The sequence below is a fragment of the Tyto alba genome, unplaced genomic scaffold, assembly GCF_018691265.1.
Source record: "Tyto alba isolate M040663 unplaced genomic scaffold, T.alba_DEE_v4.0 Super-Scaffold_8, whole genome shotgun sequence".
Taxonomy (NCBI): domain Eukaryota; kingdom Metazoa; phylum Chordata; class Aves; order Strigiformes; family Tytonidae; genus Tyto; species Tyto alba.
In genome coordinates this window covers 23,970,894-23,984,847 of record NW_024881329.1, presented here as the reverse complement: position 1 = coordinate 23,984,847, position 13,954 = coordinate 23,970,894, and the positions used below count along the sequence as shown (strand labels likewise).

The window sequence follows — 13,954 nt, the reverse complement described above, 5'->3', positions numbered from 1 at the left end:
GCTCCGCCCCGCCCCGCCGGGCCCCGCCCCCCCGGACCGCACCATCCGGCCTCGGCCGGGGGGAGGAAAACCGGACACGCGGAACGCACGCGCAGTCCAAGCGTCTAGGCCCCCCCCCACCCCAACACACTTGGACTCGCCGTTGCGGACGCGACCACTCGGGACGGAGAGGGAAGGGTGGGGGGAACTTTCAGGGCATATGCGCGAGTCGGGCCAAGCGCAACCAAAACAAAGCCGTTGGGTCACGCGGCGACGCTATTTTCCCTATTCCTTCCCCAGGGCGTAGCCGTACTGTGGGGGGCTCAGGGGCGGGCGGATAGGCATGGGGGAGAGTGCTCCCATGACGCCACGTTCCGCTGGCGTCAGTGCGGTCCCGCTCCCGTGCGGCTGAGAGCCCCGCGGGGACGCACCCCCGGTTTGTGTGTCCCGCCCCCCCCCCCCGCTCCCTATGGAACCGCCCCCGCCCATGGGGACCGGCAGTGCCCCCCCCCCCCCGGCCCGCAAGGGGGCGCCCGCCGCCATCGGCCGCTCGGCGCTCGCTCTCCCCTGCCTGGCGGGGCCGAGGCGGGCCGGGCAGGCCGCGGAGCGGATCGCCGATGGCGGCGGCGCGATGAGCCTGGCGGAGGGTCGCGCCCCGCGGCGCACGGCCGGGAACCGGCTCTCGGGGCTGCTGGAGGCCGAGGAGGAGGATGAGTTCTACCAGACCACCTACGGCGGCTTCACCGAGGTCTCGGGGGCACCTGAAGCGGCCTGGACCAGGCTGGGGGGGGGGTCTCGGTGGCCCTAAGGGCGAGCGGGGTCCTGGTGCTGTGAGGGGATGGGGGCGGGGGAGGGTGTCTGGGGGTCTCCAGGGGGGTCCGTGGGGAGCCCCGGGGGGGGGTGTTTGGGGGTCCCCAGGGGGGTCCGTGGGGAGCCCCGGGGGGGGGTGTTTGGGGGTCCCCAGGGGGGTCCGTGGGGAGCCCCGGGGGGGGGGTGTTTGGGGGTCCCCAGGGGGGTCCGTGGGGAGCCCCGGGGGGGGGGTGTTTGGGGGTCCCCAGGGGGGTCCGTGGGGAGCCCCGGGGGGGGGTGTTTGGGGGTCCCCAGGGGGGTCCGTGGGGAGCCCCGGGGGGGGTGTTTGGGGGTCCCCAGGGGGGTCCGTGGGGAGCCCCGGGGAGGTGGGGGGAGCCCCAGGGGGTGGGGGAGCTCCAGGGTGGGTGTTTGGGGGTTCTCAGAGGGGGTCCATGGGGAATCCCAGGGAAGTGGGGGGGCTCTGTGGGGGGTGTTTAGGGGTTTCAAGGGGGTGGGGTGCCCCGGGGAGATGGGGATCACTGGGGAAGGTGCAGTGGGGGCTGGGGGTGTCCGGCCCTTGGAGGAGCCACCCCCTCCCGGCCCTGGTGATGAGGGTCCTGGGGGGTGTGGGAGGGTCCCGAGGGGCTGACCCAGCCCCTCTGTCCCCGCAGGAATCGGGCGATGATGAGTACCGGGGCGACCAGTCGGACAGCGACGATGAGGTGGACTCAGACTTCGACATCGACGAGGGCGAGGAGCCCGCCAGCGACCAGGACGAGAGCGAGCCCAAGCGCCGCCGCCGCGTCGTCACCAAGGCTTACCGGGTGCGGGCGGGGGGGCTCCGGGGTCAGGGAACGGGCTCCCTGTCAGGAAACGCCGAGGTTTAAACGAGGCCGAAGCTGGGGGGAGTTTGTCCCCCTCCTCACCTCCTCTGCCCCGTCCCGTAGGAGCCCCTCAAGAGCCTTCGCCCCAAGAAGACGGACGTCCCCGGCGGCAGCTCCCAGAAGCCGCGAGAGGTGAAATCCGTCCCCTTGGAGCTCCAGGATGACGTGGGAGACAGTGAGTGCACGTGGGCTGGGACGGGACGGGCTGAGCTGGCAGCAGGGTCCCCGCCGGCGGAGCTGAGCCCCGTCCGCCCCGCTGCAGGCAGGAAGCACATGCGGCAGTCGACGACGGAGCACACGCGCCAAACCTTCCTGCGCATTCAGGAGCGGCAGGTCCAGTCCAAGCGTAAGAAGGGCGGCCCCAACTACGACCGGCCGCTGACGCAGGAGGAGCTGCTGGAGGAGGCCAAGATCACGGAGGAGATCAACCTCCGCTCCCTGGGTGAGCCGGGTGCCGCGCCGAGGGGCGCCGGGACCCCCAAAACGGCGCGGGGACGGGGGGTGAGGGGGACAGTGAGGTGCTGAGCCTCCCCCCTCGCTTTGTCCCCGCGTTCCCAGAGAACTACGAGCGCCTGGAAGCCGACAAGAAGAAGCAGGTCCAGAAGAAGCGGAAGTGCGTGGGGCCCGTTATCCGGTACTGGTCTGTCACCATGCCCCTGGTCCCGGAGCCGGGCAAGGAGGAGAACGTGGACGTGGAGGGGTAGGTTGGGGTCACCTCGACGTGGCCCCGGTGGGTTTTTCCCTCACGCCCAACCCTGATCCCTCCCCAGGCTCTGCTCCCACACAGTGAGGGAAAAGCGGGTTTTGGGCAGCACCCTGGAGCCCCCCCCAGCTCCCCCTCTACTCCTGGGGGGTCAGCTTGAGATTTGGGGGCTCTGCCCACCCTGGGAACGCTGCCGGGGGTCTCCTGGGCACTGACTGTGGCTCTTCCAGGTTGGACCAAGACCCGCAGCAGGCGGAAGCAGCTCCGGCCCCGGCTCCGGCTTCCGCCGGGAAATGCTCCCGCACCTTCATCTCCTTCAGCGACGACGAAACCTTCGAGCGTTTCTTCCCCAAAGCGAAACCGCCGCGGCTGCCGGTACGCGAGATCTGCCCCGTCACTCACAAACCGGCCGTTTACCGCGACCCCATCACCGACATCCCCTACTCCAACATCCGCGCCTTCAAAATCATCCGCGAGGCCTACAAGAAATACATCACAGCCCACGGGCTGCCCAGCGCCGCCGCCTCGGCCGCCCTGGGGGCTGCCGCTCCCCCCGGCCCCGACCCCAACGTCCGTCCCACCCGCCAGAAGATCATCATCAAGCAGAGCGTCCCCACCACCTGAGCACGGGGGGGGGGGATCCCACTCCCGCGGGGAACGGTTCGTTGCTCTATTTATCTCCTTCCCACCTCTTTTTGTTTTTTTGTACAAAAAAATAAATAAATCCGAGTAACCTGCCTACAGCAAGGGTGCGGATTCTTAGTTCCACTCAATGCGCGGCGACAGCAGGAGACCCTACAGTAAACACAGGCTGCGTCCAACCCTTTTTTTTCCAAGAGACCCTGCAATAAACAAGCAGTTTGGCCACAGCGCTGCTGCTCCAAGTGAGGGTGGCCCCACGCAGACACCTGAATAGGATTCGGGGGGCTGCAGGGTGGGTGAGAGCCAAGTCACCCAGACGCTTTTGGGGAGAAGGGGCATAAAATGTCCCTCAGGGGGCCGGGGGGTCCAGAGGGCCCCGGGCACAAGGTTCAGGCTCTCTCCCCAACCAGGGCAGCCCATGGGGGAAGGGGGAGTCCCGAGGGGCCCCCCCACGGCCCTGGGGTGGGGCCAGCGTGGGGCTGGGGCCAGCGTGGGGCTGGCAGCGCTCGATAACGCCCGGGGATATGTGATCTCGCCCCTCCCCGCCGCCGGCTCGCAGAATAAAACGCTGATCTCATGCCCTGCGCGGCCGGAGCCCTTGGCTCAGCACCGGGGCTCGCACCCAGGCAGGCTCCGCCGCCCCAGCCGCTGGCCAGGTAATGGGGGGTTCCCGGGGGGGGGGTCCCCAGGGGGGCAGGGGCTGCATCGTCACCAGGGACACCGGCCCCCGGGTCCCTGGGTGCTGTCAGGGATCCCCTCTCGGAGGGATTCCCCCCCAGTTCTTGCCCCTGGGTGGCCGGTCCCTCCTGGGGCCTCAGGGTGTGTGGGGACCCAGGGGTTGGGGGGGCAAATCCCAACCTGGTTGCTTGGGGGGGGGGACCCGACCCTGGTGTTGGGGGACTCACATCCTCAGCATTCACCCCCAGGGAGCTGGGGAGGTGTCGAGCGACAAAGGGGTGCTGGAGGGGGGGGGGGGGCAGGGCTGCTGAACTGGGATCTGCCCTCCAAACAGTGCGGGGAGGGGGGGGACTGGGAGGGGGGACACACATGCTGGGTCCTGGCTCCGGAGAGCACCTTGGAGGTGTGACCCCCCGGCCCCCCCACCCTGGGGTGCCCTGTGGCCCCCCCAGCCCAGGGGGAACCCAACACCACCATGAAGGGGTCACCGTGATGGGGTGGGGGGGGTCCCCTTGCAGTACAGGGCATCCCCCCACCCTGGGGAGCCTCCTGCCAGCCGCTCAGCCCCCCCATCATCGTGTGTGTCCCCCCCCCCAGCCCCCCGCCATGACGTCCTACCGGCAGGAGCTGGAGAAGTACCGGGACATCGACGAGGACAAGATCCTGCGGGAGCTGTCGGCCGAGGAGCTGGAGCAGCTGGACGTGGAGCTGCTGGAGATGGACCCCGAGGTGGGTCCTGGGGTGGGTGGGGGGGGGCACGAGCGAAATGGGGTCCCCCGTGGGTGACATGGTGGGTCCCCCAGAACATGCTGCTGCCGGCGGGGCTGCGGCAGCGGGACCAGACGCGGAAGAGCCCGACGGGGCCGCTGGACCGCGAGGCCCTGCTGCAGCACCTGGAGAAGCAGGCGCTGGAGGCCGGCGAGCGCGATGACCTGGTGCCCTTCACCGGCGAGAAGAAAGGTGGGGGGACCTGGGGTGGGGGGGGGGGGACACACACGGGGGACACTGCGGGGACCATGGCGGGGGGCAGGGGGGATGGGGCCCCACGGCGCTGGGTATATTTAGCTCGGCAGAACGGTCCTCGCCAGCGGCTCGGGTGTCCCGGGCGAGCTGGGTCCCCGCCAGCCCCGGGCACGGCCACCCCCCTGGCAATGTCACCCCCCCAAATGGCCACCCCCTGTAATGTCACCCCCCCAGTACGGCCACCGCCGGCACTGCCATCCCGCTGTGATGCCGCCTCTAGCGCAGCCACCCCCGGCAGTGTGTGTGTGTGTGTGTCCCAGTATGGTCACACACCCCTCCCCGCACTGTCACCCCCCGCGGTGTCACCCCCCCCCGGCCACCGTGAGCCCGGGGCAGGGTGCGACCCGTGTCCCCACGCCCAGGGAAGCCCTTCGTGCCCAAGAACCCAACGCGGGAGATCCCGCGGGAGGAGCAGATCACGCTGGAGCCCGAGCTGGAGGAGGCGCTGGCCAACGCCACCGAGGCCGAGATGTGCGACATCGCCGGTGGGTCTCGCCCGGGGCAGCCGTGTCGCACCCCCACCCCGCACGGGGCAGCCGTGTCGCACCCCCACCTCGCACGGGGCAGCCGTGTCGCACCCCCCACCCCGCACGGGGCAGCCGTGTCGCACCCCCACCTCGCACGGGGCAGCCGTGTCGCACCCCCACCTCGCACGGGGCTGCTGCGTTGCACCACAGCTTTGCACAGGGCAGCCGTGTCGCACTGCAGCCTCGCACGGGGCAGCTCTGTTGCACCACAAACTTGCACAGGGCAGCCGTGTTGCACCACAGCCTCGCCCGGGACTGCTGCGTCGCACAACCACCTTGCACGAGGCTGCTGCATTGCACCACAGCCTCGCCCGGGGCAGCCGTGTCGCACCACAGCCTCGCACATGCCACATTGCAGCCTGGCACGGGGCAGCCGTGTCACACCACGGCTTTGCACAGAGCAGCCGTGTCGCACCACAGCCTTGCACAGGGCTGCCCCGTTGCACCACAGCTTCGCGTGGGGGTAGCGTGTCCCACAACAGCTTTGCACGGGGGCAGCACGTGGCGCCGCAGCATTGTCTGGGGCGGGGGGAAGCGCGTTGCACGGGGCCAGTGATACGCTGGTGTAGCTGGCGTTGCACGCTCGCCCCAGCCCCGTGTCACACCCGTGCTCCCCGCTGCCAGGCGTGTGCCGGGCCCCCCCCCCCGGCCCCCCCTGGGTCCCCGCCAGGTCCCGGCTAAAAGCAGCGCCGTGTCCCCGCGCTCGGCTTTCACCGCTGGCCCCTGGCCCATCCGCTCCCCCGGCCACCCCCCCCCCCCCCAGGGCTGGGGGGGCTGCGACCACCCCCAGGGGGGCACGAAGGGACCAGGGGGGGTCCAGGGGCACTTGCTGACACCCCCACCCCCCCCCGGCCCTGCAGCCATCCTGGGCATGTACACGCTGATGAGCAACAAGCAGTACTACGACGCGATCTGCAGCGGGACCATCTCCAACACGGAGGGCATCAACAGTGAGTGCCTGGAGACACGGGGACAGGGGACACGGGGACGAGCTCCCCCAGGACAGGGGACACGGGGATGAGTTCCCCCAGGACAGGGGGACAGGGGACACAGGGACGAGCTCCCCCAGGACAGGGGACACGGGGACGAGCTCCCCCAGGACAGGGGACACAGGGACGAGCTCCCCCAGGACAGGGGGACAGGGGACACGGGGACGAGTTCCCCAGGACAGGGGACACGGGGACGAGCTCCCCCAGGACAGGGGACACGGGGACGAGCTCCCCCAGGACAGGGGGACAGGGGACACGGGGACGAGTTCCCCAGGACAGGGGACACGGGGATGAGCTCCCTGGGACAGGAGACAAGGGTTTCAGGGGGGATCTGGGGACCAGAACCCCTCTGGGATTCCCCATAGCGACCCCACCCACACGTGCAAACACGTGTGTTTCCCCCCCCTCCACGTGTCTGTGCCTGGTCACGTGCGTCCCCGTGCACACGCGTGTGCCCCAGGCGTGGTAAAGCCCGACACGTACAAGCCGGTGCCGGATGAGCCCCCGAATCCCACCAACGTGGAGGAGACGCTGCGGCAGATCCAGGCCAACGACGGGGCTCTGGAGGACGTCAACCTCAACAACATCAAGGTGAGGGACCCGGTGGCAGTCTCCCCAGGGTGTCCCCAGGGTGCTAATCCCAGTCCTGGGGTCCCCATCCCCACGGGGCTGGTCCCTATCCCAGGGTGTCTCCAGGGCACCCCAAGGTGCTGGTCCCCGTGCTGGGGGGCATCACGCTGGGGCTGGTCCCTGTCCCAGAGTGTCCCCAGGGTGACGGGTCCCACGCTGGGGTGTCCCCATGGGGCTCGGTCACCCTGTCCCAGGGTGCTGCTCGCTGTCCCAGGGCGTCTCTGGGGAGATGGTCTCTGTCTTGGGGTATCCCTGGGATTTTTGTCCCCGTCTTAGAGTGGCTCCAGGACACCAGTCCTCATCTGGGGGCACCTGTGTCCCTTTGGTGACATCCCCCATCCCCTCAGTGACATCACCTCCCTGGGGTGACATCCAGCTCCCTCTTGGGGTTCTCTACACCCCCTCGCTGCCACTTACATCCCCCTTGGCGACACCCACATCCCCTCAGGGGTGTCCCCCTCTCCGTGGTGACACCCACCTCACGTCCCCGTGCCGCAGGACATTCCCATCCCCACGCTGAAGGCCATCTGCGAGGCCATGAAAACCAACACCCACGTCAAGAAGCTCAGCCTGGTAGCCACCCGCAGCAACGACCCCGTGGCCAGCGTGAGTCCCGGCCCCGTGTCCCCACACGTCCTCAGACAGGGAGGGGACACGGCCCCCGGCTCCCAGCTCCATCCTGGGCACCAGCAAGCCGAGGTGACGGTGGCTTTTCCACCATCACCTGGGGGATTGGTGGCCCAGGACATGCCAGAGCGGGGGGTGCCAAGCCTGGGTGACACCCCAAGGTGACGCCCTGAGGTGACACGCAGGCTGTGGCCGAGATGCTGACGGAGAACAAGACCCTGCAGAGCCTCAACATCGAATCCAACTTCATCACCAGCGCTGGCATGATGAGCATCATCAAGGCCATGTACAACAACACCACCCTGAGCGAGCTCAAGGTGGACAACCAGGTAAGGGACAGGCACCCATGGGTGGCCCGGGGAGGGGACAGGACTGTCCCCAACCTCCCGGTGTGCCTGGTTTCCGCCCCCCCTCTGGCCCCGCAGTGCCAGCGGCTGGGCGACACGGTGGAGATGGAGATGGCCACCATGCTGGAGCAGTGCCCGTCCGTCGTGCGCTTCGGCTACCACTTCACGCAGCAAGGCCCCCGCGCCCGCGCCGCCACCGCCATCACCAACAACAACGAGCTCCGTGAGTGTCCCCGGCGTCCCCTCCTGGGGCAGGAGTCGTGGGGAGGGGTCCCGGCCCTCACACCCCACCCCCCTTTCTTCTGCCCTCAGGTCGCAAGCAGAAGAAAACCTAACGCCCCCCCAGCACGGCACGACGACGGAGCTCCAGCTCCTGCTGCCCGGCGCCGCTGTAAATAAAAGAGACGGAGAGACGCGGCTTTGGGATCCGCTCAGAAGCATCCCGGGGCAGGATTGGCACGGGGGGGGGGCCGGAATCGGGATCACGGGGATTGCCTGAGGGAGGGAGCACCCCCCCCCCCCCGCCTGGCAGGGCTCGAGATCCCATGTTTGCACCCGGTCGTTAATCCACAGGGGCCTGGATCCCCTCAGGGAGCAGCGGCGCTGACGTGGTTATACCCCGGGCACTGGGTTATGGCACCAGGAGGGGTGGGGGGAGAAGGGTAACCCCCCCAACAGGCACCGAGCTGAGCACCCAGAGACTTGGTGGGGGGGGACACAGGGCCTATTTATAGGTCCCACCACCTATTTATAGGTTCCCTCCAGCTACTTACAGGCGCGAGCTGAGCAAGCGGGTAAATCCCGGTGCCCGGGGGAGTGGCATCGCCCCGAGCAGTGCTGCCAGGGAGCCCCCCCCAGGGGAAGGATCGGGCCCCGGGGGCCCAGAAACACCCTTTGGGTGGGTGGCGGGTGCTGTCCCAGGGATGTGGATGCTGGCTCAGGGCCCTGACCCGTTAACGACAGTCCCATCGATGTGGGAGCACCTGCAGGCACCCAAAGCCTGGTAGGAAAAGCAGTGGGGGGGAGGGGGTGGAACTGAGGCAGGGGGAGGGCGGCGTGGCCGGGCACCTTCCAAGGTGCTGAGACAGCTGCTGGGGCTGGGGAGGAGGGGGGGAACCCGGCACCGCCACCCCAAAAGGCCACGACCCGCAGGCAGCTGCCAGCGTGCAAGAAAACGAGTGTGACTTGGGCGAGGGATGGGAGGGGACGGGCTGAAACCCACATGGAGGTTGGTGGCGCTCACAGGGCTCTGGCGGGGGTGGGGGGGGACACCCCAAAAAGGCACCAGGTTGAGCATCTCGTGGTGGCAAAACGCTGGGACCCCCGATATCACCCCTCCCCGGGACCTGCCCCAACGGCTCAGACACCTCCGTCCTCTCCAGCTGCCTCTATTAACGGCGGGGCTCGGGGACAGCCAGGGGGGAGCGTCCCCGTCCCCAGGGGGGAGCGGTGGGGCAGAGGGGGGCCTCAGGCCGGCAGCAGCACAGGCGGCTCATCCTCGTCAGAATCGAATTCGGCATTTTCATCCTTCACCCACTTGCCGGAGCGGTCCTGGATCCAGCCGGCGCTGGGGACGGACGGACGGACAGACGGGGGGAGTGAGAGGCAGCTCGTTGTGGGGTTCCCCAAACCCCCAGGGGCGGGGCGGGGGGCGCCGAGACTCACCTCCGCAGCTGCAGGTATCTCTCCAGGGCCTGGCGCCTCTCGGGGCTGAGCGCTTCGGGCCGGCTCAGCGCCGACGATGAGTTTTTTCCTTTGCCACCTCGCTGCGTCCGGGCCGGAGCCGCCTTCGGTGCGTCTGGGAGGGCAGAGAGGGGCTGGTGGAACCCTCCGGAACAGGAGAGGCCCAGGCACCTGGCCCCGCCGGTGCTGGCGCAGCCCCGGGGCCGCCGGCCGGCTCTTACCCGCTCGCCCGCCGCGGTGCCCCGGCAGCAGGGCTGTGGGGCTGGTGTCCACGGCTCCTCCGTCCTCCCGCGACGGCTCCGGCAGCGTCAGGGCAGCGCTCAGCCCCGTTTGGGTGACGCCAGCTCGCGAGCCGCTTCCCTCCACCCTGCGACAAGAGAAGGGATCAGGGCCTCGTCCCACGAACACCCGACGGCGGCGAGGCCACTCCCGAAAGCCCAGAGCTTTCCCCCGTCCCCCCCAGCAGCGAAACCAAAGCTCTTACCCCGTCCTCCGGCAGCAGCTGCTGTAGGGAGCTGCTTTCAGCAGAGCGCTCCGGGCAATCCTCCGCGTCTGTGCCAGAAGAGGGGCCGGGGAGCCCTGGGGAGAGGGGACAGAGTTCAGGGGGGGCGGCCTGGCCGGGGGGGTGGGAAGGGGTTCCGCACCAACCTGCGTGCCTGCCTCCTCTGCCCGCACCTCCTCCTCGTGCTGCTGCTTCTGGACCACGTCCTGGAGCGAGCGCTTCTTGCCGTAGAACCGCTGCAGGCCTGGGGGAGGGCGAAGAGGATGAGGATGGGGGGGCGGGGGGGGACACACATGGACACGGACACAGACGCTCGCTCAGCACAGCCCACCCACCCACCCACCCACCCACACACTTACTGCCCGTGTGCTTCTTGCCAGCCCTGTGGACCGTCAGCACGTCCAGCGTGTCGAAGACGGGGCGGTGGGCACACACTGTGCAGGCGTACCTGGGGGGGGGGGTGGAGAGGGGGGAAAGGTGCCGTCAGGACCCCCCAGGCAGCTGGAGCAGGGGGGGGGCTGCGCTCAGGGGTCTCGCTCACCTCCCGCTCCTCAGCAGCAGTGCCTCATCCTCGGGGATGTAGTTGGCCAACAGGTCTGCGACGCGTCTTTTCTGGGAGAGATCGAGGGGGCCGGCTGAGCGCTTGTGCCCCCCCCTCTGCTTGCTGCCCCAAATTAGGGGTGTCTGCCCCTAATTTGCCCCTCAGGGAACTAGCCCTTGCCCCCAGCCCTCTTCAACCCCTTCGGCCGGGAAACCTCCTCCCCCAGGGGGGACCCCTCTCTGAGGGAGCGGGGGGGGGGGGGTAACGGCGGTGCCAAGGCTGGGGAGGGGGCAGTTGGGGGCAGGTTGAGGCAGGGGAAAGGGGAAATTTGAGGGAGCGGTTTGGGCCAAGAGGAGTATTTGGGGTGCTGGGAAGGGAACCCGGGGGGGGTGGGAGGGGTCAAGAGACAGCAGGAGTGAGGGGGAATGGGGGGGCAGGGGAGGGTTTGCGGGCGGGAGGGGTATTCACAGGCAGGGAGGGTGGGCCGGAACCGGTGAGGGGGGGGGCAAGGGGCCAGCCCGGGGTGGTGGGGGGAGGCCGGGGCCAGGGTCGGTGATTTGGGGGGGGGGGGGGGGGTCGAGGCCCACCTGCAGCACCCCCAGCTGAGCGGGGTCGTCCCCCTCCCGCTTGAAGGACATGGCGCCCGGCCCGCAGTTACCATGGGAACCGCCCCGCCTTCGGGCCGTGACCAACTTCCGGGCGCTTGTTTCCCGGCGGGCTGCGCGCGGGAGCGACGACCAATTAGAGAGCGCGGGAGGGCTCGCCGCGCCCGCCCGGGAGGCCCCGCGGCATGCTGGGAGTTGTAGTTCTACCGCGCCGCCCGCCCCCCCCGCGGGGCATTTGGGGGGGCAGATAACCCCTCCCAGGGGCAGACACCACTCCCCCCTCACAGGGGAAGGGACCGGAGAGGACCCCGGTGTGGGGGTGGCGGCATGACTTTCCGCGGGGGCGGGCGGAGTGTCCGGGGCTCCCGGACTACAAGTCCCAGAAGCCTCTGCGGGGGCCGAGCCGGGGAGTCAGCGGCCTCACCGGGGCCGGGGGTCGCCCCCGTCAGCGGCGGCCGCGGCGCCGGGGCCCTGGGTCGGTTCCCCCCGCCCGGGCTGGGGCCGTTCGCATGAGTCCCCGCTCCTCCCGCGCCGGCGGGGCCCAGGGCTGAGTGGGGCCGTCCCGCCATGGCGGCGGGGAGTGGGGGAGCGGGGGCCTCCCCCCGGGAGCACCGCCTGGAGCCCGGGGACACGCTGCCGGGGCTGGCGCTGCGCTACGGGGTGACGGTGAGTGGCCGAGGGGAGCGGGGGGGGGGGGGCGCGGGGCACGGCCGGGGGGGCCCTGGGGAAGGATCGCCGGGGTAGGGCGGCCCCGGGGCCCCCCGGCAGCCCCCCGGGGCCGCCCCGGTGCCCTGCTGTCCCTGTCCCCTTCCCTCGCCCACCCTGGCCTTGTGGCTGTCCTCCCCCCATCGCTGTCCCCCGCCTTGTCCCCATCCCATCCTTATATCTGTCCTCATCCCCTCACTGTCCTTGTCCCTGTCCCCACCACATCCCCGTCCCCATTTTTATCCCCACCCCAATCTGTTCCCATCTCATCCTTATCTCCATCCCCAACCCCTTGCTGTCCTTGTCCCTGTCCCCACCCTTATCCTGTCCCCATTTTTGTCCTCACCCCATCCTGTCCCCACCCCATCCTTATCCCATCCTTATCCCGTCCCCATTTGTGTCCCCACCCCTCCCCGTCCCCATTTGTGTCCCCACCCCTCCCCGTCCCCATTTTTGTCCCTAACCCCATCCTGTCCCCATCCCATCTTTATCTCCATCCCCATCCCCTCGCTGTCCTTATCCCTGTCCCCATTTTTGTCCCCACCCTTATCCCATCCCCATTTTTATGCCCACCCCGTCCCCGTCCCTGTCCCCGGCAGATGGAGCAGATCAAGCGCGCCAACCGCCTCTACACCTCGGACACCATCTTCCTCAAGCCCACCCTCCTCATCCCTGTGCCGGCGCAGCCGGGGGGACCCTGCCCCGAGGACAAGGACGAGGACAAGGACGTCCCCTCGGGGGACACCCCGTCTGCCCCGTCCCACCACGACCTCTCGGCCACCGATTTCCTCAGGCGGCTCGACGCCGAGATCGGGCGTTCCAAGGCGGCGGCGGCGGCGCAACGGCTCCGTGCTGGCGGCACAGGGTGAGCGCGCCCGTCCCGCCTCCCCGTTTGGGGCAAAACCGGGGTCTTTCGGGCAGGTGGGTTTGGCCGCAGGGCGGGTGACAAGGCCACCCCTCAGTGCCACCCCGCTGCGTCCCCTGCAGCATGGCCGAGGCCGAAGGCAGCCGGTGCCCCGATGCCGGGGTCCCGCCGGCCCCCCGCGGCCCCCGCCTCGGCCCCCGGCCCCTCACCAGGACCCCGCGGGCGGCCGCCCTCCGCGACGCCGAGGACGAGATCTTCACGCTCTGACGCCGGGGATGGGACGCCGTGACACCCACCCCGTGGGGACGGGGACCCTGGGGCACCCCCGGCGCCCAGCCTCCCCTGCCAGGGGATGCCGGAGGGGACACAGGGATTTTGGGGGTGACACAGTGTCCCTTCCCTGTCTCCTTCGAGGGACCTTTCCCGCTGGAGGGACACGCAGAGCCAGCCCTCTCGCAGGGCGACTGGGAGGGACTGGGAGGAGATTTACCAGCTGGTTTTCCTCTGTTGTATTTATTTGTACGTCTTTGCTCTTGCAGGGGGTGGGACCCCCCCATGCCAGTGCCTGGACCCCCCCCAGGGACAGGGACGGTCACCCCCCCACCCCGAGAGCCTGTAAATAAAATGGAGCACTGTCACCTGGCTCTGCCTGTTTGCCACCCCCCTGGAGACACCATCACACCCCCCTGGGGACACCGTCACCCCCTGGGGATGCTGTCACCCCTTAGGGACACACTCGGGGGTCACCCAGGGGACTGGGTGCCACACCACGTGGTGCCACCAGGTGTCACCCTGAGCCTGCACCCTTGGGACCCCCCCCAGAGCCTCAGAGGGCTCCCCAGGGCCCCCCAGGATGTCCCCAGGGTCCCCTGTGCCCCCCCCGGGGGTGCTGGTGACACAGACCGGAGCCCGAGTGGCAGCTGGGTTGGGGGGTGAGCCCAGTAGCTCCCAGTGCCCACTGGGTGCAAACGGCCATATGCTGGTGTGGGAGAGGCGGCAGGGTGACACCCGCAGTGGTGACAGCCAGCCTTGTCGCACACACGCGTGCAAGGGACCCCTTCCCCCGCTCCCCCCCCGCGCGGGTATTTGCGCATCGGGCGTGTGTACACGCGTGTGCACCGACACGGGTGGGAGAAGGGGGGGGGGGGGGGGGGCGGTGGTGTGGGTGCTCGCGCGCCAGTGTGCGCAGAGCCCCGCCCCGGCGCGCGAGCACCCACGCGGCGCTCACCCCGCCG

At 69.6% G+C, this 13,954-nt stretch overlaps 4 protein-coding genes across 4 annotated transcripts; 3 read left to right on the top strand and 1 right to left on the bottom strand.

Moving 5' to 3' along the window:
* Positions 1 to 532: 532 nt before the first annotated feature.
* On the top strand, positions 533 to 3,096 carry LOC116959741 (vacuolar protein sorting-associated protein 72 homolog). Its single transcript, XM_042785594.1, has 6 exons — positions 533 to 727; positions 1,440 to 1,592; positions 1,716 to 1,827; positions 1,915 to 2,094; positions 2,211 to 2,352; positions 2,586 to 3,096. The coding sequence occupies exons 1-6, from the start codon at positions 611 to 613 to the stop codon at positions 2,977 to 2,979; spliced, it is 1,098 nt and encodes a 365-aa protein (XP_042641528.1). The 5' UTR covers positions 533 to 610; the 3' UTR covers positions 2,980 to 3,096.
* A 470-nt stretch (positions 3,097 to 3,566) lies between these two features.
* LOC122152617 (tropomodulin-4-like) lies at positions 3,567 to 8,236 on the top strand. The gene is made up of 10 exons (XM_042785597.1): positions 3,567 to 3,653; positions 4,273 to 4,404; positions 4,479 to 4,635; positions 5,061 to 5,183; positions 6,086 to 6,175; positions 6,675 to 6,805; positions 7,343 to 7,450; positions 7,657 to 7,800; positions 7,897 to 8,041; positions 8,131 to 8,236. The coding sequence occupies exons 2-10, from the start codon at positions 4,282 to 4,284 to the stop codon at positions 8,151 to 8,153; spliced, it is 1,044 nt and encodes a 347-aa protein (XP_042641531.1). The 5' UTR covers positions 3,567 to 3,653; positions 4,273 to 4,281; the 3' UTR covers positions 8,154 to 8,236.
* A 954-nt stretch (positions 8,237 to 9,190) lies between these two features.
* On the bottom strand, positions 9,191 to 11,190 carry LOC116960694 (sodium channel modifier 1-like). Its single transcript, XM_042785600.1, has 8 exons — positions 11,132 to 11,190; positions 10,545 to 10,615; positions 10,363 to 10,451; positions 10,150 to 10,247; positions 9,986 to 10,080; positions 9,723 to 9,868; positions 9,484 to 9,616; positions 9,191 to 9,385 (listed from the first exon to the last, which is right to left on the bottom strand). The coding sequence occupies exons 1-8, from the start codon at positions 11,180 to 11,182 to the stop codon at positions 9,286 to 9,288; spliced, it is 783 nt and encodes a 260-aa protein (XP_042641534.1). The 5' UTR covers positions 11,183 to 11,190; the 3' UTR covers positions 9,191 to 9,285.
* A 337-nt stretch (positions 11,191 to 11,527) lies between these two features.
* LOC122152621 (lysM and putative peptidoglycan-binding domain-containing protein 1-like) lies at positions 11,528 to 13,357 on the top strand. The gene is made up of 3 exons (XM_042785605.1): positions 11,528 to 11,815; positions 12,454 to 12,719; positions 12,842 to 13,357. Exons 1-3 carry the CDS (start codon positions 11,717 to 11,719, stop codon positions 12,984 to 12,986), a joined length of 510 nt encoding a protein of 169 aa, XP_042641539.1. The 5' UTR covers positions 11,528 to 11,716; the 3' UTR covers positions 12,987 to 13,357.
* Positions 13,358 to 13,954: the final 597 nt, after the last annotated feature.